We start from the raw sequence: 27210 nt of genomic DNA on the forward strand, positions 1-27210 counted from the left end.
GTTCTTTATGGCTTGCTATCCAGCCTATGTTGATTAGCTCTAACAACTTGCCTTATTTATTAAATGGTAAATTTTAGTATTAATCTTCACGCTTCTTTCCCTGATTAATCTAATTTGTCTTGTATGAGATAGTTTCATCATGACACAAATTTATATAATTAATTTATTTTTTTAATTGATTATTGATTAATTTAAGATTGTAATTGATCAATTTAAGATTATAAATAATCATTTTAGAGCTATAAAAATGATCACTTTAAGGTTATAATTGATCATTTTATAACTATAACTTTGTAAATGATTATTTTAAAATTATAAGTGATTATTTTAAGATTGTAGATCCAACGAAAATGGTTTTACCGTTCTACTATCTCATTTGAGATTTTGTGAAATTAATTATATTAAATTTACTTTGATATTTTCACCATTTGAAACAACGAATCACTTTAAAATGACTTAATTGGTTAGCAGATTAAATAAAAATTGACCCTATTTGATATGAAAACACCTAAAAATGTCATATTCGGAATTGAACTTAATGATCTGAAATTTCAACTGTCTGTCGTTTTGTTTATTTCATTGCAAACTTAAAAGAAAATGGAGCGCCAATTTTAATACTCTAGATAGCATTGGTCTGAGTTGGGTTTGATGTGTTTAAGGTCTTAAGTGGGTTACGAATAAATTTTAGCTTATACTTAAAATATTTTTACATTTTACAAGTTTTCATAAATATTAATACACTATATTTTATATAAGTCTAAATTAAGTCCAAATATATATAGAATTTAAATTTTTACTTGAGACCGTCTCTATAATAAACGTTTCAAGTTTGGGCCGGCCCAATTTTTAATTTTAAAAAAGAAAAATTAATCAAACTTTTTAAACACGTGCGTATAATTGGGTATATAATGATCTGTATTTGAAGTTATAATAATACATAGTTGGGTATATAATGGTTTGTATTTGGGGTTATAATATTATGTGTTTGGAGTTATAGTATTATATATTTGAGTATATGATAATCTGTGTTCAGAGTTATAACATTATATAGTTTGGTATATAATGGTTTGTGGTTGGAATTATAACATAATATATTTGAGTATATAATGGTCTGTATTTAGGGTTATAGTATTATATATTAGGGGGATTTAAAGTTATGTAGCTGGGTATATAATAGTCTGGTTTGGGATATAGTATTTTTATAACACTAACTATATTATATTATAATCCCAAATATATGTTGTTATAATCCTATATATATATATATATATATATATATATATATATATATATATATATATATATATATATATATATATATATATTATAACCTCAAACATATATTATTACAACTCAAAATATATTATGTTATAACCCCAAATATATTATGTTATAACCACATATATATCATGTTATAACCCTAAATATATGTTGTTATAACCCCATATATCTTATGTTATAACCGCAATTATATATATTGTTATAACTTCAAATAGATTATGTTATAACCCAAATAAATATTGTTATAAACCCCAAATATATGCTGGTATAACACCAAATATATCATGTTATAACCCTAATTAAATGTTGTTATAACAAATATATTATGTGACTTTTCACATTCCACTCACACGCGCGCTTTAATTTTAGCATCATTTTTTTTTAAATTAACATAAATTATATTTAGGCTAGGCTTTTGTGAGCCGTCTTTACAAAAGATGGTCTCTCAAGAGAACACCTATGTATAGAATAGGTTTGAACACAATTAAAATCATAATTTATTGTATGAGACAATTTTTTTTGTGAGATGGGTCTCATATATGTGTTAAAGAACCCAACTAATTATGCAAACTACAAAGTGTGAGTATATAAGCTCCTTGATTTAAAGTCTCTTACCGAGAGATGATTACTTACAAGAATAGCGGGTTAAAAATTTATTTTGGATTGTGTAACAAGTTAGTTTTATAGTGTGTTGGATCTTAACTGAGTCTAGAAAAATAGTCTAAATTAATTTTGGAGTTAAAGACCCGAGACCCAAACTCAAATCCATATAATTTTTAGATCAATATTAAAATTTAAATTCACCAAGTCTTAAAAAAATTAGACATAGACTCTAAAATTAGGGGTGGCTCTATGACCCTTCTTATAAAAGAAATAAAAAGAAAGACAATAGGCTGAGTTAGAATTGGGATAACACTCGCTCTCAGTGGATGGTCCTTGGTCATGACACCACTTTTAATATACAGCCTGTTCAGTAATGTGGTTAATGGTTAATTGGTTATCACTTTCAAATGAAGTATACAACAAGGTCAACAAACACTATATCCTCTGCCTTAGTTGACTTGACCTCATTTTTTGAAGATTCGTCTAATTTACAACAATTATACTATTATGTTACTTTAAGAATGGTTAATAATAGTGATATTTTTCTCACCATATGTTACTAGTCATAATAATTTCACATAAAAAATAGGGCCGGGTAAGACTATAATGATTTTTTGCATTAATCTGTTTGGCTTTGTTATAAAGCAAATAGATAAAGAAATGGACATTACGATAGGAATAGCATTTAAAAATTGTAATCATCTGTATAAACTATTTTGTGAAATTGCGTTTTTAAATGCAAGATTATTGTAATGTAAAGGAAGTCAAATGAAAAAGATCGAGGCTATGACTTCAGTATGTTAAAATCATCACTGATTTGAGATAAAAATTTGTTAATTTCCAATAAATTGAACTTATTAGTTAAATATTAAAACTACCTCTATTATTATTTATTGTTACACTTGTATTGTAACTACTGTTCATCAAACTATATTGTGTTTATATCTTGTTTTTTATTTATAAGCAAATACATAGTCAGTTAAAGATTATCATCATGTCCATTGTATATTCGCTCATAGGTTATATGGTCAAAGCATGGGCAAGAATGGAAGACGAAAAATCATATCCATAAAGAAGGATGCGGTCCTCAATTCGATAAATCCATAAAAAGGAAAGCAAAGCAAGATGAGACAAGACAAAAAATACAACAAGACATTGCTAAAAAAAAATAGTAAGGCTAATAACATGACCATAGAAATGTAAAAGCAATCAATCGTGAAGTTCTCCACCCTTTCCATTGACGCGTTTGTGTTTTTTCTAGACACGCGCAAAAACCATCTCAATCTACTTTCAGACATCTCTGTGGAGATCGGTGCAATTTGTAGCCTCTCTCTTTTTAATTAGTTTCTTGATCTTATCTATCATGGTGTGTCCACAAATCCACTTTAACATTCACATCCTTGCTATTTTTATCTCTTGCTTATATATCTTCTTATCTGGTCAATATTTTGTCCATAAACAATGTTGATTAGACTACAACTCGGTAAAGTTTATCTTTTAATTTGTTTGAGAATCTTCAATCACACAACACCCTTGTGGATGTTCTCCATTTGAGTCATCCAATATAAATTCAATGCATTAGATCTTCATCATTCTCCTCATTATTCTTCATTATTAATTCTAGATATTTCAACTTGATAGTTTGCACAATATCATCTCTTCAATCGATCACTTGAGGCTCTCCCTTCGGCTTCCCTGCTAAAATTGCATATTAAATATTCTGTATTATGATGACTTATTTACAATTTTTTTTATAATCGAAATGTCACTTATATTTTCTATTTATATATGAGATGATTATATTTTTTAGGATCTCACATAAATATTTTTTTTAATTTAGATTAGAGAAAATTGATAATCAAAGATGAATTTTTAAATCTAAATATAAAAAACGGTGGAATAAACGTGATAATGTAGCATGTGGTTAAAGAAACAAACATGAGGACTTAATAGGGGAATATCCACTTGCAAGTTGCAACCGATTAACATTCACGAGTACATAACGATTAACTACACCTACTAATTTTTTATTAATAAATTATTTGAAGTTAATAGCTTGTCACGAATTTGTATTGTACATTTGTACCTAATTAATTGTCTTTTGCACCTTGTCCAATGATTAGGTACAATTTATTTATCACTGTATTAAAAAAAAAAAGGTACAATTTATTTATTATTCAAAAAAAAAGGTACAATTTATTTTTTGTTTGAGCTATACCAAATTAATTAAACAATGTAGCGGGACAACATACCTCCGTTATCTTTTATTTTTAAATTTACAATGGTTTTTTAAAATTGGAATCTTTTAGTAACCAATAAAATTTTTTAAAATTACATAACTTACTTTTTAATCTATAAAAATTAACTTACATATTAATTTCCAATGAAAGATATGTAATAAACTTTTTAATATACCTAGTGAAATCTAATAACTTAGTACTTTCTCTACTTTCTAATGTTCTTCCCATTTATAATATTTTATTTTGAAGAGAGAAATTTAATTAAGATTTTTGAGACATATATAGATATAAAATATATGCATGTGAGATCACATTAGAGTCGTATTAATGTATACTTTTTTATTATATTGTTTATAATTTTTTATGATGCCAATTTTGAGATATTAAAACACAAAATTTACTTTATAAACTATTTAAAAAGTTAACGAGATGAACAAAAAAATACCGGAGCGGTATAACAAATATCAAATTCAAATTCTTTGAGTTTTTGAATTCAACTACTCCCTCTGTTCTCTAATGTTCTTCCCATTTAGAATATTTCATTTTAAGGAGAGAGAAATTTAATTAATGTTTTTGACATATATTTAGAAGATAAAATATATCCTTGTGAAATTTCGTTAGATTCATCCTAATGTGTACTTTTTTATTATGTATTTTTCATAATTTTTTATTTTGTGTATTTAGAGATATTTGAGGTTTAAAATATGCTTTAAAAACCGTGAAAAAAAACAAAGGGAGTACTATATATGAATTAAACTAAAAATGAGCAACTGCACTCTCAATTCAGCAAAAATCATGCGAATTCAGCAAGAATTTAATAATCAAATTCTTTCCCTCCCTTTTCAATCCTTTTTCATTACACTTTTTTTTTTTTGAATTTAGACGAGGCAATGAATAAATTCAATTATATTACACATCCTTTAACTTTATTTATTTCTAGATAAATAAAAAAAAAACAATAAACGCAACATTAATTAAGGTAAGCAAAGAGAAGTGGACCATAGAATCAGACATGGAATTAGATGAGGCAATCAATATACTGCCGTATGGAATGGAGTCTACAAGCTTAAATTTGGCCATGTAATCTTCTTTCTATTTAATTTCCTGCACAATCATTATCATCACTTTCATTTTAGAGTGGTATATGGTATTAGTTGGTGTAATAAAAATGTTTTATAGTGTAATGAAAGTTTGATCATAAAAAAATTTTTTTTCATAAATTTTTATTACAACCTAATATTATATGTTTAAATAGTAATGTATTAGAAATTATTTTGTGAAGAAAAATAATATTGTTGAAGAAGAATAAGCATGATTATTAAATTTGTCAAAAGACATTCCTATCAATATTACACTAGCTTTCCATTACAATTTCCACCATTTACTACCAATTACCAAACAGACAGTAAGTCTATTCTGTGATTTTGCACCATTTTTTTTTGGACAATATTTTCACTCTCTTTCTTATAATTTCATACACAAATTTATTATCTCTTTAATCTTTATCTTAATTAGTCATTTTTATCATTTATATATTTTATTGTCTTAATCTTCAATTTAATTTTAATTTTTTCACAATTTTCACACAAAAAGCAAATGATATTGAGAGGTAGAGGAGAATAATGCATTCAAAAATCAAATGTATAGACATTGCAAGCAGTTTCTATCACCTCATTGAAGAACAAAATTAATGCAATACTATTTACTACTCCTATTACCTACATACATACTCATTTTGGTGCTTAACGTTACAACCTACTTATTTATGGCGGTGGGGACTGCAGGGTTAGATAGATATCCCCATATTTATGGTTTTTCATCTACTACAATACTTGTAAGTCTGATTCTCTATATTTTTCATATTCCTTCGAATTTTGAATTTTGATTTTTAATTTGATTAAGGGTTGTCTTGCTTTTGTTTAACTTAATTTGCCATTAAATATTATGATTTGATCATAATTTTTATTAGTGAGATATACTTTATACAAAATGATGATTATAAGTTGTAGGCCATGCTTCTATGAAAGAATTATTAGACATAATCTTTGGCTTTAATTCCAAAAGTGTAGGGAATTTTTAATTAATTGGAGCTTTAATTTGAAGTTGCAATTGAAAGATAATTTAATTTAGCTTTGTGTAACCAGTGTGGCATATATCAAGCAATTAGTAGGAAAAATAATATTAATTTGGTCCTTTTTTTTTTGCTTCTTGTTAATTTTTGCACAGTTTTTAAAGTAAATTTTGAGCCTTAATATCTTTAAATACGTATCATAAAAAATTATAAAAATATATAGTGAAAAGTTATACATTAAAACGAATCAAACGAGATCTCACAGATATATTTTATCATCTATATATGTCTTAAAAATCTTAATCAAATTTCGCTCTTTAAAATAAAAGAGAAGAACACTAGTAAACGAAGGAAATATATTACTATGAATTAGTATTCAATTTGAAATTTATGGGTGCCTATTTGAACAAACAATTTGAAAATATCCTTGCATAGTTGAGTTCTATCTTACTTAAAGTATACATTTTTTTCCACTTTAAAACATAGCTAAAAAATAATATAAATAATCTTCAATGTAGGTGGAATATCAATACATATAACTAATATAAAATAACCTCATTTTAAAAAAATGGTTTATAATTTACTTTGTCATGATTTTTTTTCAATCCTTTAAAATGTGATGATGATGTAACCATCATTATTATTATCACACTTGTATCCTTATTTAATATATATATCATATAATAATGATTTAAACGAGTTTATTATTATTTATGTTCAATAACTTTTTGAAGTTAAAGACAATTAATACAATTAGTACACTAATTGCACAATGTTATATTTTTAGCTCTTTTAAATACTTTATTAGAAAAAAATTATCATCACTATGTATTACGTACACATATACTAATCATCATCATATTCATCATCTTACCCATTGTATGGGAAGAAATGTGGCAACTCATATCCATAAATAAGAATGCGATAAAAGAGTCTTTCGATTCGAAAAAGATCCACAGACAAATCTTATTATCAAAAATATATATAAATAATTTTTTTTGTGGGGACAGATCAGTGGAATGGGACGATAAATTTCGAAATAAAAGTAGAGTTATGATAGAGATGTATTATTAAATTAAAGAAATGCAACTGAAACATCAAATTCTTTTAGGAAAAGAGAAATGAAATAGTAATTTATTATTATTATTATTATTATTATTATATATAAATAATAAGTACTCTCTCCGTTTCTTTTTGTTCTTTTTATTTACTTTTTACACAGTTTTCAAACTAAATTTTAAACCCCAATATCTCTAAATACACATAATAAAAAATTATTAAAAATACATAATAAAAAAGTATACATTAAGACGAATCTAACGGGATCTCACGTGAATATATTTTATCTTCTAAACATGTGTCAAAAACATTAATTAAATTTCTCTCTCCATAAGATGAAATATTCTAAGTAGGAAGAACATTAGAGAATGGAAGAAGTATTTTTTAATTAGAAAATTTTTTAAAACAGCTTATTAGAAAAATAAAAACCACATGTTTATGAAAGACCAGCAAAAAGTTTCTTGTATGTTCATTCATGATTGCAATGGTGATGCTACACCCTTTTTATAGGGAAGAAGACCAAGCAAAAAAAGGCTTATGAAGAGCCGTTACAAAAGCAAGTAAAAAAGACAACAACCTACACAGAGAGTATTCTTTCTAGTACAAAGCCAGCTGGAATATTCTTGGGCTTAACACTCCCCCTCAAGCTGAGAGGAGGAAGGACGAACTCCAAGCTTGTGTAAAAGATGAGCATGCTGAGTAGTGGTAAGAATCTTAGTGAAGACGTCTGCAACTTGAGAATGCGAAGGAATGTTGGTAGATTGCACAGTATTAGCATTCACTTGTTCTCTGATGAAATGATAATCAATGTCCACGTGCTTGATTCGTTCATGATGAATTGGATTAGAAGCTATGGCCCAGGCAGCCTTGTTGTCATAATAGAGGATGGCAGCCTATATGCTTGAGTCCAAGATCTTTAAATAACTGTTTGAGCCATATGACTTTACAAATGGTGAGAGCCATGGCACGATAGTCGGCTTCTCCGTTGCTCCTTGCAACAATGCTTTGACGCTTTCCTTTCCATGATATGGGAGATTTCCCAAGCAAGATAAAAAAACCAGAAGTGGAACGCCTTGTGGCTGAGCAGCTTGCCCAATCACTATCACAATAAGCTGTTAGAGTGGCTAGAGATTGATTCGTCAACAGAATACCCTGAGCAGGTGAAGAGCTGAGATATCTGAGGACGCGTAAACCAGCTTGATAGTGAATATTTGTAACACTCCTAAATTTCCGACCTCTTATACTAAACTAAGACCGCAAAAGATGGGAGGAAATTCGGGTGTTATATTGAAATAAAATAAATAAAATAATATTAAATTTTAAAAGAAATTATGAGTAGAAATTTGGGTAGCATCTCTCCTAAAAATCGAACATGTGGTAAAGCAATTAGCACATTAAAAACATTAAACTTATTTAAGGCATCATTGCCTTTAAAATCTCACACCACGGCGGAATGATTCGTCGTCAGCTTCTCAAATCAACATGCCAAGTATGGATCGTGGTTCCAGTGTCAACGCTTGCGTTTAAAATGACTTAACTCTTTAAAAACCATACAAAGTTATAAACTACGCAGCGGAAAGACAAATATACAAAGGAGTACACAAGGCCTCATAATAAAACGTATACAACCAAAGTTTACAAAAGATAAAGAGCTACAAAATCGAAAGATAACGGTATGACACGGGTTATGCTTTGCCCTCATCACTCTCCCCCAATGCAATGCAATGCAAAAGAAGCTCCAATACCTGTCACGCCTGTCTATGATCCTCCTGCTGCTCGACGTCAGACCAAAGGCCAATGTGTCATAGCAGGACAATTATAGAAAGTCATCAAACAATCAAACATAAACACAAACACGTACACGTCAGTAACTAGCATCAAATATAATAAGGCCAACTACTAGGTGACATTATGTTATACAACAACATAAGATGATTTCATAAAGCACAAGCACAAATAGCAACCGTTTATTGTCCACCTATACTTTTTAATCTCATTACGTTCTTTCCAACCCGAACCATGTGTTCTTTGGTAGAATACAGGTCTTCACACTTCTCTTCTCAAAACATAAACTCTTGTAAAACACGCGTGGTATCAACTCAACCAAGGCATTAACAGACTACCTAACACATGACCTTATAGAGCTTGTCTATCTTTAGGTAAGTGTGATCATAGTCTATCTTTGGGATTGGTAATACCCTTAAGGTAACTTAAATTAGGCACACTTCTCACTAGCATAAACTATTACATCAATGAGTAAATTTTCTATCAATGAGTAAACTAACTATCAATGTGTAAGCTTTCTATCAATGAATGAACCTTCTATCATTAAATAACTTTCGATCAATAAATAAACTTTCTATCATTGAATAACTTTCTATCAGTGGATCTTTTCTCTACTTCATGGCATGGTGACACGGTCAAGGGCGTTATCGGCCTCCCGACGCCCATGGCAAAGTATAAGCTCATACCCCCTCCAGCTGACCCTCCCGGGTCCTACCTTCAGGCCAAACTAACACACTAGGATACTAATCCAGTGAAGAGGCCACCATATTGGGGGTTTGCAAGGCCTGCATGGTAACATCTCGGTCAAGGGGCGGTATCGGCTACTCGGCGCCCAATGACAAAAGTATGCTCATACCCCCATACGGTGATCCCCTCGGATCTCACCTAGGGGACTATTAAATCAACCGGACATAATCCAGTTGAGTCATGCCAGCTAATTATAATCTAATACTTTATCAAATGGGAATAACTCCCGCGTTCGACTATTAATGAGCGCCCTGGGATAGCAGAACGCCGAAACCTATTGAGCCACTCAAACAAAATATGAAATTCACCTATAAAGGAGTCTATCTAACTCCAAGTAAGGCATAATCCAATTCTTAAATAAATAAGGGGTTTGTCCCCGCCTTCGACTAAAACTCTCATTATCTAAACTATTCTAAGCGCAAGGATTTCATAGTCGATAACTCTTCATATAAAGTGTATTCACTAGTACCTCATAGTTTCGATACAATGCATATTATCACAATAAATAATAAACAATGATCTCTTAAAGGAAAAATGTATATAAGGGTTAATTACTGCGTGTACGTACTTGCAAGCGTCACTGCACGACCAAAAGTTACAAAAGTCACCTAACTAAGGTTGTACTTTCTTCTTATAAACTGGAAACCAATACAAGTTAGGAATAAAACTAATAAGTTCCCTTAACTACTTTGTCATACCAACTAAATGCACAAATAACCACTATCACCCATTCAACATGAGTTTTTGATAACTCTAGCACGCACACAACTTATTCAATACAAGTCAAAATTATTAACTCAACACAACCTAAGTCTTTTCACCAATTTAAAAGTAAAAGTATATGTGAATCGTTCCTTTTCATCAACTAATTTTGAGTATATCGGTTCGCGTTACCCAAAAATAACTAATCACAACTAAGCCTTACAATTTTAATATAACACTTATATAACGATAAAGGCAAATCTTAGAGTTATTGAATCGCGATATCATTTGTTACATTCTCCAAAGCTAGAAAGAACTACAATCAAAACAACACAAGCAACTTTATCAACCATCGACGATAAATTGACATGATGCTCTTGGGTTTACTAAGATTATGCATTTATAACTTCAATGACGACACACTAAGAGCATTTGTAATTCACAACAATCAAGTCACTACAATTAGCAACTATTATTCCCAATTAACAACCAAAACCATTTCTATAGTCAACTATAATAAAAATCATTACCAACTAAATATATCATTATCACAAATAACACAACTAAACCCTAAAACAACTTATGAAATTATCAAATCAATCATCGCACCACCAACATAAAACATAAGAGCACACACTATTAATATTTCATCCCTAAATTAAACCCTAATCAATTCATTATTCAAAGATAACATCTTTAATTACTACCCATACTAAGATTCAAAGAAACTAATACATAATCAACACACAACCCATAATTTCTAATCACACTTCAAACCGTAAATCATCAATATGTTTAATTCATCCATCAGACTCTTACCCACAAAAAGATTCAATGAAATTAACACAAAACCAACATCAAACTCAATACACTTAATAAAACTCTAAGGGGGCGTTTGGTTCGCACAAGGGAATCGGAATGGAATGAGGAAAGGGAATGAAGGAGAAAGGAATGGATTCCCCTAATTTAGCCTTGTCGTTTGGTTGTGTTCAGGAAACGGAATGAACTGCTCATTAATTCCCTTTGTGACTGTTTGGTTCAAGTTAAGGAATCAAATTATAAGTTTTTCATGTAGCTAATCTTTAATCATTAAGAACAACTTGATAAAAACAATGAAACAGAAATTACTTCAGATTGATAAAATCAATCAAGCAAATCCAATTACACCCATTAAAATACAATCAAGCTTTATAAAAACAATCAAGCAAATCCAATTACACCCATCAAAATACAATTAAGCTTGATAAAAACAACTTCAGATTGAACCCAGAAATTCAATTAATCACAGAGATTAGGAATAGAAATTCAGAGATTGAACCCAGAAATCTTCGATGCAAGAACAATGGTGGTAGAACAAGAACGCAGCAGAACACGAACATAGATTCATCAATGGCGGTGGAACAAGAACGCAGCAGAACACGAACAGAGATTCATCAATGGCGGTAGAACAAAGATTCTTCAAGAACACGAACAAGAATGCTACGAACAATGGCGGCAGGCGCAGAAACTTCAGGAAGGAGGAGTGAAGAGAAGAGACGAGAACTTGAGGGGGAGGCGCACCAGCAGTGTACTAGGGTTTGAAACGAGAACTTCATGAAGGATGGAGGCGCGAGGAAGGAGAAAAATGGTGAGGAAGGAGGCGCGAGTACTGAAATGAGGGAGGGAAAGTGGAGGGTTGCTGAATGAGGGAGGGAATGGAATGGGAAAGTGGAGGGGGAGGTGGGGAATGAGGTTTACCTCATTTGGGTAAACCTAAAACTGAAATGGGGGAAAGGAAATCATTGAAAATGGGAACCAAACAACATCAAAGGGAATGGGGTATTTCCATTCCCTTTCCTTTCCTTAAGACCCCCAACCAAACGCCCCCTAATTAAAAACTAGAAAATTAATTAGAGAGAAGAGGAGATGACTCACAATGGGGAAATAAGAAAAGACGGGTGAGAAGACAAGTGTTTAATGTAATGGTGGTGGCACAGGAGCGACAAGGCATTGCGGTGGGCCTTGGTGGCGGTATTGGCAGCAGTAGCTGCTGGTGGGGGTGCACGAAAATGCAGCAGCAACTGCTGTTTTGGGCGAGGGAGTTTCAGGGTTGCTGCCGGCTGCTGCTTTGTGCGTGGATGGAGCGGCTGCCGGTGCTGGTGGAGCAGGGAGGAGCTGCGGCTGGGCTTGGGTGGATGAGTAGGCAGTCGTGAGTGAGAGGAAGAGTAAAGGGCTGCTTGCTTTTGTTTGAAAATGAGGGAGTCTCAACCTAAAACCCTAAGTCCTCTTTTTTATTCTATTTCACTTATCTATTTATTTGTTTATTTATTTATTTATTTATTTATTTTTGATTAACCTCCTTGTAAGGCCCAACTAAAAGACCCAACTTTGATGTGCTCACAAAATAAATAAAGTAATAATTTTAATTCGAACCATTCTTATTTTTGTAATCGCAACTCTACCTTTTTATATAACCATGTTGACATTTAAATTCGTGTATGAAAGTAATAAACTAAGATTAACTAAAAATAATTTAATATAATTTTAAAATCTCTAAAAATTATTATAATGTTAATTAATTACGTCATTAAAATCTCGGGGTGTTACAATATCAGTAGGACTGTGCATAAATTTACTAAGAACATGTAAAGTATAAGCAATATCAGGCCTAGTGATTGTCAAATAAATGAGCTTGCCAATGAGTCTTTGATATGGTTCAGCCTTAGGCAAAGGAGTGTCAGTGCGTAGTTGCAAGTTAACATTCATAGGCAATTTGAGGGGTTTGCAAGTTTGCATATTATAAGAGGCAAGAAGATTCAGAGTATATTTCTTTTGTGACAGAAAAAATCCTTGAGGCACATGATCAACCTCAATGCCGAGGAAATATCTTAAAGGACCTAAGTCTTTCATGTTAAATTGAGTTTGAAAAAAAACTTTAGTGGCATTAATTAACTCAATATTACTACCAACTACAACAAGGTCATCCCCATATACTAAAACAACAACTATATCTTTAGAAGTAGGTTTAACGAAAAGAGAATAATAAGACTTAGATTGAATAAGAGAATCATTTTTGAGAGCACTACTGAGTTTAGCAAACCATTGCTGAGGTGCCTGTTTCAAGCCATACAAAGATTTGAGCAATTTGAAAACATAAGGGAATTGCAAGCGAGTTTGCTCCCCCTTAGAGCTAACATTAGAGGTATCACCTGATTTAGTGTAGCTAGGAGGCAAACGCGTGTAGATAATTTCATTTAAATCACCATGAAGAAAAGTGTTTTTTACATCCATTTGATGAACAATCCACTGGTTTACAGCAGCTAAAGCAAGAAGAGATCTAACTGTTACCATTTTTGCTACTGGAGCAAATGTTTGCTCATAATCTTCACCAGGTCTTTGATGATTTCCAAGGATCATAAGTCTTGCTTTATGTTTGTAAAGGGTGCCATCTGCATTATACTTTGTGCGATATACCCATTTGCAACCTATAGGTTTCTTATTTATGGGTAAAGAAGTGAGCTCCCAAGTGTTGTTTTGTTCAAGAGAAGAAAGCTCCTCATTCATAGCCAAGACCCATTCAGGTTTTTGTATAGCATCTTCGAAATGAGGAGGATCTTTATTGTGAAGAGATTGAGACATGAAACAAGAAAAATCTTTGGAGACTTGAGTGATAGTGCCACACTCAATTTGGGCAGAAGTAGTGGAGGCAAAATGACTCGTAACAACATAGTACTTATGTCAAGAAGGAGTGCGAGACACTCTTTGAGATATATAAGATGTAGAGATGGAAGGAGAAGCCTGAGAAGAGGAGGTAGAGAGGGGGGAATAGTGGAGAGAGAAGGAATAGTAGGGTCAGTAGAGAATTGAGTATTGATATTAATACTTTTATCTGACAGGGAATCAGGAGTGGAGAAAAATTTGCATGGAAAAATATGTTCATGGAAACTGACATCTCTACTAACAAAGATCTTTTGAGTATAAAGATTGAGTAACTTGTAGCCTTTTTGAGATGAAGGATAGCCTAGGAAGATACATGGAATACCTTGAGAAGAAAATTTATTAGTTGTGCGTGTAGGATTAGATGCCATGGCAAGACAACCAAAGACTTTTGAGGTGAGAATAAACAAGATACTGATCATGCAAGACTTCATAAGGTGTTTTGAATTGTAAAACAGAAGTAGGCAGCCTATTTAATATGTGGACAGCACTTAAAAAATAGTAACCCCAATATTGAAGAGTAAGTCCAGCTTGAAATCTCGAGGCTCTAGCCATTTCAAGAACATTTCTATGTTTCTGTTCTACCCGTCCATTTTGCTAAGGGCGGTCAACACACGATGTTTGATGAACTATACCAAAAGTAGAAAGAAATCTCTACATTTACAGTCATCAAACTCCAAAGCATTATCAGATCTGAGAACTTGAATACTTTTGTGAAATTGATTTTTAATCATAGCAGCAAATTTTTTAAGAACATTGAAAGTATCAGATTTGTGTTTCTATAATTGCACCCAAGTTACTCTAGAAAAATCATCAACCATAGTAAGGAAATACCTGTAGTTGGTCTTAGTGGGAACTCTATAAGGACCCCAAATGTCAATGTGCACAAGAGAGAACGGTTGAGAAGCTCTGGATGGACTTAGTGTGTATGGCTTTTTAGTAAATTTTTCAAAAGGACAGGTGATGCATACTTCTCCAGCAGTAGGTTTAAGATGAGAGAAAGGTGCAACCTTTTTAATTCTATCTAAGGGAGCATGACCCAATCTATGATGCCACAAAACACTAGGAGGTAAAGGTGGTATACCTTGAATCATGTTAGGAATGTGTTTGGAGTTGGCAACAGTACTATTGTGAGGTTTTGGAGAAAGTGAAGATGTGTTATCAATGAGATAATATAAACCATTAATCACTTGGCCCTTACCTTTAACTTTACTAGTTTCTTGATCAATAATAGTGCACGAAGTAGGCTCAAAAAGGACTTTACAATGTTCATCTTTGCTTAACTTGTGCACAGATATAAGGTTATGTTTAAAGGTAAGGACATGCAGCACATCATTAAGGGTAAGGTCTGTGTTGATGAGGACAGAACCTTTGTGGGAGATGACAGAATTTTTACCATTAGGCAAATTGATCCTAGACTAATTATGAAGATTAAGGGGATTTAATAAAAGGAGTAGGTTTCCAGTCATGTGGTCAGAAGCTCCTGAATCGATGATCCAAGCTTCCTTAGTTATATTATCATGAGAACAATAGGTCATCCCAGCATATGCATTATCTATTTCCTCCTCAGTATCAGAAGAAGTGTTTTTAGAAGGTAGAAGTTTAAGAAGCTGCTTTATTTGACTTGGAGTGAAATTAACACTAGATGCAGCATTGGAGGAGGAAGCATCAAAAGTGTGGTTGGAAAAGAAAGAGGTTCTTTCTCCTCTACCAGTTCTGCCTCCTCTATTCCACCTTCCAGTTTTGCCTCCTCAAGTGTGAATGGGTTTAGATTTAGTGTCTTTTTGAGATAAGGGATGCCAAGGGAGATACCTAACGATAGTCCAACAATGATCTTTGTCATGGCCTAATCTGCCACAGGCTGTGCATGAGGGTGAATTAGAATTTTGGATAAACATGGCAATGTTGTGATCTACTTTAGAGTCACTAAGAACCTCTCTTTGATTTTCCTCTTGTTGCAACATGTTACATGCCTCATCCAAAGAAGATAAAGGTTGTAACATAAGTAAGTGACTTCTATGGGTTGACAAAGAATCATCAAGATCACCATTAAGAAACTGAAAAGGTTTTGTTCATCCATATGAGTTTGCAAAGTCTTGAGAAACAAATGGATTTCAGAAGTAATGGTAGTAATAGGAGGAAGAGCATTAAGAGACTCAAGTTCCTCCCAAAGAACCTTCATTTGAATGTAATAATCAGAGATGTACTTGCCATTTTGTTTGGTTTCAAAAATTTCTTTACTGAGCTTATATTTTCATGAACCATTTATAACAGAAAAAAGTTGTTCCAACTGAGTCCATATGCTTGAAGCACTATCAATAAACATAATAGATTTCTTTATAGATTCAGAAACATTATTAAGAATCCATGAGATCACCATATTATTGCAGGTGTCCCAAGCTTCTTGCTTTATGGAATCAATAGGATCTCGTGTAGTAGTTGAAGTAACAAAGCCAAGCTTTCTTTTTGAGGCAAGACCAATCTTAAAGGACCTTCTCCATGCTCTATAGTTTTCAGCTCTAGTGAGCTTGTCAACCACTATTGAGTGTATAGAAATTTCAAAAAAAAATTTCTAAATCATAAACTGAGTGCATAGAAATCTGAAACAGGTGATAAACAACGTATGCTCTGATAACATGAAGATTTCCATGCATAAAGTATCATGCAAAAATAAAAATCACATGTTTATGAAAGACTAGCAGAAAGTTTCTTGTATGTTCATTCATGATTGCAATGGTGATGCTACACCCTTTTTATAGGAAGAAGACCTAGCAAAAAAAGGCTTATCAAGAGCCGTTATAAAAGCAAGCAAAAAGGACAACAGCCTATACAGAGAATATTCTTTCTAGTACAAAGCCAGCTGGAATATTCTTGGGCTTAACAAAACCATATAATAAATCAAATGAGGAGGTCTTAATTAAAAAAAGTGACTTGTGAAGTTAACAAATCACCCTTATGCGGTAGGATTTGATAGGATGAGAATTTTATGATTTTAATAATTTATCTTTTTTAATTTTATTTATTTTATTATTATGATTTTTTCTTTTTGTAGTGATTTACAAATAACAGTTACTGATTAAAAATTATTGATAATCAAATATGCTAAATTGCTAATCATCATGAAATAAGATAACTTCAAACTACTCTTGTTGACATTGACCAAAATGCATCAATCTACCAAACAACAACCACCTTTCTTATATTGATAAATCACTTGAAATCGTATGCTTTAGAAATGAAAGTCAAACAAAGCAAATAGTCCATACTACATTTTGAGGTCAAACTAGATCATTTGGCCTAATATGTTAATTGTTAGGAGTAGTAGTTTCACTAGCTATAAGTGGTTTGGTGAAAAACTAAAAATCAAATCAAATCGAATTATAATTTGTAATATTTAATTAATTGATTACATAGATAATATAAATTAAAATAAAATATTTCTTCTATTTTGTATTATTATTAACAATAAATTGTTTTTGAAAAATTCAAAATGAGAAAAAGTCTTAAGAAATCTAAAAGAAGGACAAGTGTTAAAAATCCAAAATAAAAGAAGAGAAATCAAACATAAGGGATGGACAATTAGAAATAAAGTTGTGAATGGAGAAATGGGCTCTTATTAAAGACAACGTTGAAACTTGGTCATAAATTGGCTACGATTTGGCGACCGCATCAAAAATGACGATAAACTGGCTACAGTTTGGAACGTTACCAAAAATGGCAACGGACCGAAGACGACCTAAATATATTAAAAATGAAAAGTAAAGTATCAAACATAATTAACAATTCAATGATATTGAAATACTTCAATAATTATTGGAAATAATAGCTTTAGGTTAGGGTGACTCTCGGTAGTACTTGTCCTTGTCTGATTTAGTCTTGGTGCTTAAGTTTGCTTCACCCAATGATCGTAAGAGGGGATAGTACTAAATTAATTCTCCCGCAATTAATCCCTAATGCACGCTTAGGACCTTCTCTTCAAATATTAGCAACTTAATTAACTTGTTTAATTAAATTCTGAACAGTTGTTGAACAGAATAAGTTATTCATAAGGATGGCAATGGGTACTGGACTCGACCCAGATCCGTGAATCTGTATCCGTTTTCACGGATCTGGGTCCTAAAAATATAGACCCGTCGGATCCGGGTCGGATTCGGATCCTTTTAAATTTCACGGGTCCGGATCCGGATCTGAGAAAAATACCCAGACCCGGACTCGCGAATCTGGAGGACCTGTTTTTTTTTTTTTTAATTTTTTTTTATCAGCCTAACCCTGAATCCCTTATTTGAATTTGAAACCCTGAATCTCGGCCTCTCCCACTCCCAGTAGCAGTCTCCTTCCTAAATCCCAATTCCCAAACAGACTCCCATCTCCCACTCTCGGTCTCTCGCTCTCCTCTCGCAGTCTGAGACTCTGAGTCTCTGAGACTCCCTCCCTCGCTCCCAGACTCGTTTCCAGACAGTCGACTCCTCCCAGTAACCCAGTAGCCCAGCGCCATTCATCCATCACCTTCGAAACTCGACAGTCGACAGGCGGCTAGAGGTAATGAACCCTAATTTTTTTTCCTACACTACTTTTGATTTATGTTGAGTAGTAAATATATGTCTAATGTTGAGTTTAGTGGTTGATTTATATTGATTTATTTGAGTTTAGTGGTTGATTTGTCCGTCAATTTTTCTGGATTTTGTTTTAGCTGAATAACGAAATTGATTCATTTATCGAAGGAATTTGGAGTACTTAATTGTTTTTGTTTTCATGAATTTTCAGTTATTTTTTCACATTTCAATTGAATTTTTTGTGTTAGATGAAGCTTTTTTGTTTCCGAATTTGCTTGAAAAAGAAAACAGCAATCTAAACACATTTAAAAAAAAAAGGACCCGTTTTGGACCCGGATTCGGTACTGGATCCGCAGTATCCGCAGATCCGGATCTGGGTCTTGCAAAACTAGACCCGCGGATCCGGGTCCGGATCTGGATCCTGCTCTTGAAAACGGATCTAGATCCGGGTCCACCTAGACCCGGTCCAGATCCGACCCGTTGTCATCCCTAGTTATTCATAATTCTAACAATTGTTGATGCTTAGGTTAAACTAGATAAATTTTCGTGTAAAACACGGATGTAATAAATATTTACTTATACGAATACATTAATTTTAATTTATAAAGTTAATTTATTTACAACATAAACTTAATCTTTAAATCTTTATTTTTGTTAGAATAATATAATTGACGACAAGGCGAAAAAATAATTTATAACACAATTATATTAAAACATATATGTGAAAAAATAGACAAAAAATTACCTTCAATCAATATAATTTGTAGATTTTTATCATGTATAATTAAAATATTTAATTAAAAAATTAGTAATCGTGTATGTGTAAATAAGTTACTATATAACTCTTAACTTCTTATGTATATTGAAACTATAAATTGATTTATTTTAAAAATTATAAAAGTATTACTATTAGAGTGAGATACATATTATTAATATATTACTATATAAAACATAATCATAAAATTATGCACTAAATAATATAAATTATAAGTACTTACATAAAATAATAGAAAATTTCTACACATAAAAGATAATATAAAAATAATTTAAATGTTTAATGTCTTTGAAAAACCTTAAAAAAAAGTTTTAAGCCTAAAGAACATATTTTTAAATATAATAATTAACATATAACTTAATTTAAGTATTTATGTATTATAAACTTGTCAAATATAAGTGATAAAATTATCATTTGAAATTTATTTCATCAGTATCTTATCCTAATTATTAATTATTATTTACTTAAATTATTAATGTGTAATCTATTTAATTTGTTCAATTTTTTTAATATAGCCATGTAAGTAATATACATGATTATCTATGAAAAACTTTCAATTATTTTCTTTTCTTAATTTATTACAAATTTATTTTAATGAAAATTAATAATTTACATAAATAATTAATATGTTATTTGATAATTATCCATTTTAATTAAAAGATATTACATATTTTAGATGATTTTTTATGGTAAAAAATTAGTTAATAAGGTAAGTTTTAAAATCTTTTATAACTAATTAATTAAACAAATCTAATTAGAAAGATATTACATGACATGCTAAAAAATATTTTCCTAATAAGAAAATAAAAAAAGCGGGAAAATTTTTATTGTAAAATCGACATATGTCTTAATCGTTTCTTCATTAGTATGTTGTATAGATTCTATATTGTAGTGTCTTGTATTGAACTTCTATCACATTTTGAATGTTTTGTTGTAGTTTTATCTTTTATGTACTTTGAACTTCTATTGCATTAGCGGAATGGTTTTATATTGAACTACTACTTAATTAGTATATGTCCGTACAATGCACGAATATATTAATTTATTAAGTTATATAAAAAAAAATTTATTGAATATAATTGTTTATTTTTCAAAACTAACCATTATATTGATCATAATTAATAACTATATTTTACCAACTAAAACGATGATTAGTAAAATGATTCTATTTCACTGATTAAAATAATTTTTACGATTAAAAATAATTTTTACGAATGGTAATTTTTCTTTCCTAAATTAACCGATTAATCTGAATATCTATTAAATTTAAGGTTTACTAAACAGAGGCTAAATTATTGTGCAAACATTATATCAAACTTCCTTCTATGAAATGAATATACGGTATACTCGTACACAAACACTTTATTTATGGCATGCTCAAAATATATACTTCTATAAATTTTTTTTATCATAATTATCATTGTAAGAGTATTCTAGATAAGATTTTAGTTATTATAATGTAAATATTGAAGTTAGCTGAATAATTAAGTTGACGAATTATTTTTTGATGTTACATAATTTAAGAGTTTTTAATTATAAGGTTATTTATAATTAACAACTATTTTATATTTTAATTACTTTTGTATCGTAAATAAGGTATAATTAATAGTTTACTCATTTAATTTACTGAAATCAAAGTTACCCAAAATATTTTTTTCTTAAAAAAGTGTATTTAAAAAAGGAAAAATTGATATTAATAATCCAATCTTTTATTCATCCGCTGTGAATAATCCCACCTTTAAATTATTTTCTAATAATCCAACATTTGTTTTTAGTTTGTTGTGAATAATCTAACCTTTATTTTTATTATGCTAGCAGCATAACCTATTAAGTATGTTGTTGGCAAACTTATCACAAAGGTTGGATTATTAGAAAATAATCCAAAGGTGAGATTATTCACAGCGGATAAGTGAAAGGTTGGATTATTAATGTCAATTTTTCCTTTAAAAAATTAAAGGTTCTAGAATTGACTTTTTTCTACTATTATTGTTCATTAAGAAATAAAGTTTAATTAAAACTCAAAAATTTCCATATTTAATTACTTAAAATTTAGGAGGCAAAATATGATGTATAAAAGTAGCATGTGTCATATTCTTTTATTGTTTTAGTAGAATGTATGATGATTATTAAAATTGTTTGTATTGAACTTTTCTTGTAGTATGCATTAAATTTGGAAATATAATCCCGGCATTAGGAAATGTATTAAGGGTAGCAAAATAGTGATTAATATGATGTATTAACTCACAAAATACAGTTTCATTTAATTTTTCAGATTTGATATGTTTTTGATTTGAAAGGCTAAGAACCTCTCTTTGATGAAGAATAACAAGAAAAATCAAGAGAAAAATAGAGCATAAATCAATGGACGCACAAAACACTATGCAAGAACACAATAAGATGCTTAAAGATGTTTTAGACATCTTCTCAATATAAATTGTATATCATTAATGATTGAACAATAAAATAGTGACAATAGCCTCCACACCTTTAATGGAAAACTCACTCTATTAGAAATTTAGAAGAATGAATTCTCTTGGCTTATAAACCTTACCTAGCTTCTCTCTATGCAATAGCCTCCACACCAATCCTAGCTAGTGTGATTTAGGCTACATATAGGCTCCTAATTTAGAGGGATATATAAATTCAAGGACAAAAAGACAACTTACCCCCACGTATTGTGCAAATCAGAAACTCGCACTTTCCCCTGCATTTGGGTGCTTGAACAAACACCTATTCAGTTCCTATTATTGGATCATTGCGATGAATACCTCAGGCACTTTTCTTTCATCCCATGCCTTGTTCAAGGCACATTCTATGACCTTCCTTATACAGCTACTTGTCTTATTTAGGCACAAATGCATTGTTCAACGCACCCTTCATACACCTCATGATCATTTTATATAGTGAACCAAATTCGAAACCTTAAACTCTTCTGTGCAATTATACACCTATCATCTTCGTCTAGAGTGCAAACTATGGAATAAAAATGAGATGATCAAAAATCATATTCAAGCCTTAAATTTGTTTTATTTAAGTTTTTTACTTTACTAACATTTTTTAAGTTTTGCTTTTTATTTTACTACCTCCGTAACAAAATACTTGATACATAAGTACTTCTCATACTATTTGTTAATCAAACTTATTTTATATATTAAAAAAATATAGTTAAATGTTTGCATATTTCTCATAGTTTCTCATAAATTACCAATTAATTTATTTTTCCAAATTACCCAACCAAATACTTATACTTTGTATAAATTTGATGGAACAAAATGGAGTATAAATTTTACTCCCTCCTTCCCGGTCATTTATTATTATTTATTTTATTTTGTCTCATACATTTTGGATTATTTTAATTTTTGAACAATATATAGTTCACTATTTTTTAAATCTCATTTCATTTATTTTGACTCTTTTTAATTTTATGCATATAATTTATTTTTTTTAAAGTTTTTTTCAATTATCAACCTTTTCCATAACAAAACATATTATTTCTCTTTCATGACTAGTACTTCTTTTCTTTATTTTGATTTTTGGATTGATTGCAAGGAGATTCTAACTTTGATTGAAAACAGGTAGGATATTTCTAAATTTAAAAAATAAAATTTTAAAAAACACAGTAGAATATTCAAATTAGAAAAAGAGGAAAGTAGACTGTGGTTCATACCTCTTTTTTATGAGAATAAAACTTAAAAAACTCGGCCAAAATCCTTGTCCCATTTTCACTCACTGGATTCCAATACCACTTTTCTTCTCTTTTCTCTCCTCTCCCACTCTGATCAGATCATTTCCCACTGTTTATTTTCCTCCTTAATTTCTATACAGTTTTCAGTTTCTTCCTCATGCTCTTCCGGTAACTGTACTTAACCTTTCCAGCTTTCCTAGCAACCAATAAAAAATAGATTAATTAAGAGCAACGAATGGCAGCTGTAAAATCTGGTACTTCTTCTCCAGCCAAAACTCAAGCATGGTTTTGCACTACTGGTTTACCAAGCGATGTTATTGTACAAGTCGACGACATGACCTTCCATCTTCACAAGGTATTTCTCTTTTTTAAACTTTTTTTTTTGTGATGGTGGGTGTATTAATTAATTGAAGTTCTAATAAATGGTGTGTATTTGATTGGTTGAACTTCAGTTTCCATTAATGTCAAAGAGCAAGAAGCTTCATGACCTCATAAAAGAGCAAGAAACAAAAAATATCCAAAAAGTAAAACAAGTTCCAGAAAACGACAACGTTTATGAAGTTAATACGAACTCTGAAGATGATGAAGAATTAGTTGAGCAACAACACTGCCACGTGTCTTATGATAATTTTCCCGGCGGCTCTGAAACATTTGAAACTGCTGCCAAATTCTGTTACGGCGTTAAAATCGATTTATCCGCCGGAAAAGTGGGCCCACTACGATGTGCCGCCGAAGTTTTAGAAATGACGGAGGAATATTGTGAAGATAACCTCATTTCCAAAACCGAAAGATTCCTCACAAATTCCGTCCTCAAAAACATCAAAGATTCCGTCAAAGCGTTAAAATCATGTGAGAAATTAACGCCTTTGGCGGAAAACCTAGGTATTGTTGAAAGATGCATTGACGCTATTTCCTCTAAAGCGTCGCTTTACGATCCGTCGTTATTCGGGTGGCCGGTTAACGATGTCTCAGGAGGAGACACTAGAAAGAAGAATGTGTCGAAAATGAAAGACGCATGGGTTGAAGATCTTGCTCTACTTAATTGGCAGTTCTTCAACCGAGTCATCACGGCGATGCGAGAAAAAGACATTAATCCTGAGGTTATTGAGAGCTGTTTGATTTACTATGCAAAACGATGTTTTCCAGGAATCAGTCGTTCCAACCGGAAGCCATCATCCTCATCATCATCAATGATGGCTTCTGAGGCGGAACAGAGGCAGTTGTTGGAGACGATTATTTCGAATCTACCACCAGAAAAAAGCTATAAATCGCAATCAGCGACAAGATTTCTCTTCGGATTACTTCGTACTGCTAATATCCTCAATGCTTCAAATGAATGTAAATCGGCACTCGAGCAAAAAATTGGAGTCCAACTCGAACAAGCAACGCTAGATGATTTGTTGATTCCTAGTTACTCTTATTTAACAGAAACTCTGTATGATGTTGATTGTGTTGAAAGAATTTTAAGCTACTTTTTGTCCTACTATGATGGTAGTGAAATTGAAGATGGTGATGATCAACCAGTAGAAAATATCAGATCTCCGATGATAATGGTTGTCGGAAAACTTATCGACGGTTACCTTTCAGAAATCGCTTCGGATGCTAATTTGAAGTCGGAAAAGTTCATTAAATTGGCATTGTCTCTTCCTGAAAAAGCTCGGTTATACGACGATGGCGTTTATAGAGCTGTTGATGTCTATCTCAAGGTATGTGCTATTACTATCAGAATATATCATTAATGGTTTATTTGTTTTGAAGAACAAGATTCAGGATTTCATATCCAAGTCTTACCTTAATTAAATAAGTCTTAATTAACAACATTTATCGTTTAGTGGTTTGAATGTTGTGTATTCACGTACATCAAAGTAGAATCATTCACATAGAATAATACTGCCAACTTATCCAATCTATGTTTTAATTATTATTCAAAAAAAATCTATATGTTGAAATTTATCAGGCGCATCCATGGCTATCAGAAGCAGAAAGAGAGAGAATAAGTGGAGTAATGGATTGTCAAAAGCTAACACTAGAAGCATGTACACACGCCGCACAAAATGAGCGACTGCCTCTAAGAGCCGTTGTACAAGTCCTCTTCTTTGAGCAGCTACAACTCCGTCATGCAATTGCCGGAACTCTCCTAACAGGCGACATTGCGCCGAGTGAGTCGGCACCACCATCGGTGAGTGAGGAGGAGGAGGTTCTAGAAAGAGTCAATAACAACACCACAAACAACACATGGAGAGAAGCAATAAAGGAGAATCAGGTACTGCGCTTAGATATGGATAGTATGAGAACAAGAGTTCATGAGTTAGAAAGAGAATGCTCTACTATGAAGAGAGTAATACAGAAGATTGATAAAGTAGGTGGAGGTAATACTTGGAGAAACACGATTACACGTAAATTTGGATGCAAGTTTAAGACTCAAGTTTGTGATTCTAATGAATCAACGGTAGTGGAGTCCAGAAATGGAAGAACTAAGATCAAGCAACGATGATTTTTTTTTTTTTAAATTTAATTTACTAGAATCTTAATTTAGTGCATTTGTGTTGAACTTTGATTTTTCTTTATGAGTGTTTTCGGAGAAACTGTTGTTATATAATATCAGAACAGTACATTATTAATTTAAAACTTTCATAGAAGTACTTCAAATATTGTTAGATTTCGTACAATTTGAATTTTTTCAAAGTATGTGTATAGTTGGAAAAAAAAAATATTTTTTCCATTCCTTTGAGTTTTTGAGTTTGTTATTAAATGTTATATTTTTTAGGAATATTATCAATGGTACCCATGTACTATAGCAAAATAATAATGGTACCCCAGTGTATTTCAATGGTATCCCCGAGTATATGCTAATTACAACCGTGACACTATTAATGATTTTTACGTTAAATGTCCGTTAAATTTTGAATTTAACCTAACCATGGTTAGTTTCTTCTTCTTCCCTTTTCCCTTTCCTCTTCCTGCTCTCCTTCCATAACTGCTTCATCTCAAGTCCGACAATGATTAACCCGAATATGCAGAAAAGAGCGAATTGATTTTTTGTCGCCGGGGAAAACATTGTTGATGACATGAATTGAATTTAGACAGAAATAAAAGCTTAAAAAAGGCTGAACCAGGAGAAGGAGAAACAAAATAATGTTCCAAAGGTAGGACCCACAAAAACCACTGACCCACTCACGATGTAACCGAAGATCTTGTGAGCAGAAATCGACTCGATGATGGCTTATTTAGATTGTAAATTGTGTTAGCAACTTGTATAATATACACTCTTGTGTAATGGCTTTGGGTTTTTCTAATTTGAAGAAATTCTTCTATCAAGTTTGACTAATTTTATTACCTTTTGTTGTTGTTTAATTTTGAAGAACCGTGATGCATTTCGTTTGTCAGATTTGAAGAATTTGTTCTTCAATTTATTTGGGTTTTTATAATTTGAAGAATTTCTTGTTCAATTTATTTTGGTTTTTTTAATTTGAAGAATTTCTTCTATCAAGTTTGACTAATTTTATTGCCTTCTATTGTTCTTTAATTTTGCAAAATCGTGAATTTGGGTCTCCATCAACCAAATAGAATACAAACACCCTCAACCTCAGATATACTTTTCCCTCTTTTTAAAGGTAATGTTTAAGCAATTTTGCTCAAAATTCAGTAAAATTCGAATCCAATTTTCTCAATCTCAGTATTGCAATGTCAGAAGCTAAGTGGGGAATATGTAACCAAACCCAGATTTTTCTGAGACACACTTAAAAAAGATTTTTTTTCAGTAAAATACATACCCTAAATTTTCACCCACCAACCATATACTTTGTATTAAAACTCTTGGCAAAAATCCCTTTATTATTTGTTCAATTACTCCAACATATAACACCATCCAAACCAGAGAATTGCTTGCATATAAAGGAATACCCTAAATGGGAAATCAGCACAATTTGAGTTGTTATCTTTGCTATCACTTCAAAAACAAACAAATTGGAATACAGTAGGACCAGTAGTACTTCACCCACCAACCAAATTGT

At 31.4% G+C, this 27210-nt stretch overlaps 2 protein-coding genes across 3 annotated transcripts; one reads left to right on the top strand and one right to left on the bottom strand.

The window, feature by feature from the left end:
- Positions 1–7706: 7706 nt before the first annotated feature.
- Positions 7707–23315, bottom strand: LOC130808700 (uncharacterized mitochondrial protein AtMg00810-like). 2 transcript variants are annotated; one of them, XM_057674160.1, is made up of 2 exons: positions 23180–23315; positions 7707–8431 (listed from the first exon to the last, which is right to left on the bottom strand). In XM_057674160.1, exons 1-2 carry the CDS (start codon positions 23230–23232, stop codon positions 8128–8130), a joined length of 357 nt encoding a protein of 118 aa, XP_057530143.1. In that variant the 5' UTR covers positions 23233–23315; the 3' UTR covers positions 7707–8127. The 2 variants fall into 2 exon arrangements, 1 of the variants encoding a protein (XP_057530143.1); XR_009040721.1 differs by lacking the exon at positions 7707–8431 and adding an exon at positions 21574–22485 and having other exon boundaries at positions 23180–23310.
- On the top strand, positions 23093–26087 carry LOC130808699 (BTB/POZ domain-containing protein At5g66560). Its single transcript, XM_057674159.1, has 3 exons — positions 23093–23552; positions 23650–24903; positions 25155–26087. Exons 1-3 carry the CDS (start codon positions 23433–23435, stop codon positions 25689–25691), a joined length of 1911 nt encoding a protein of 636 aa, XP_057530142.1. The 5' UTR covers positions 23093–23432; the 3' UTR covers positions 25692–26087.
- The last annotated feature ends 1123 nt before the right edge of the window (positions 26088–27210 follow it).

Source organism: Amaranthus tricolor, chromosome 3 (genome assembly GCF_026212465.1).
Source record: "Amaranthus tricolor cultivar Red isolate AtriRed21 chromosome 3, ASM2621246v1, whole genome shotgun sequence".
Taxonomy (NCBI): domain Eukaryota; kingdom Viridiplantae; phylum Streptophyta; class Magnoliopsida; order Caryophyllales; family Amaranthaceae; genus Amaranthus; species Amaranthus tricolor.

What these genes read in the sequence shown, in the direction of transcription:
- LOC130808700 (XM_057674160.1), bottom strand. Translation starts at nt 23,232, where the DNA reads ATGGGACAAGGATTTTGGCCGAGTTTTTTAAGTTTTATTCTCATAAAA. An exon ending in TTTATTCTCATAAAAAAGAG is followed by an intron (nt 8,432 to 23,179) that starts GTATGAACCACA and finishes ACGCGTCCTCAG; the next exon opens with ATATCTCAGCTCTTCACCTG.
- LOC130808699 (XM_057674159.1), top strand. Translation starts at nt 23,433, where the DNA reads ATGGCAGCTGTAAAATCTGGTACTTCTTCTCCAGCCAAAACTCAAGCA. An exon ending in TGACCTTCCATCTTCACAAG is followed by an intron (nt 23,553 to 23,649) that starts GTATTTCTCTTT and finishes GTTGAACTTCAG; the next exon opens with TTTCCATTAATGTCAAAGAG. An exon ending in CTGTTGATGTCTATCTCAAG is followed by an intron (nt 24,904 to 25,154) that starts GTATGTGCTATT and finishes GAAATTTATCAG; the next exon opens with GCGCATCCATGGCTATCAGA.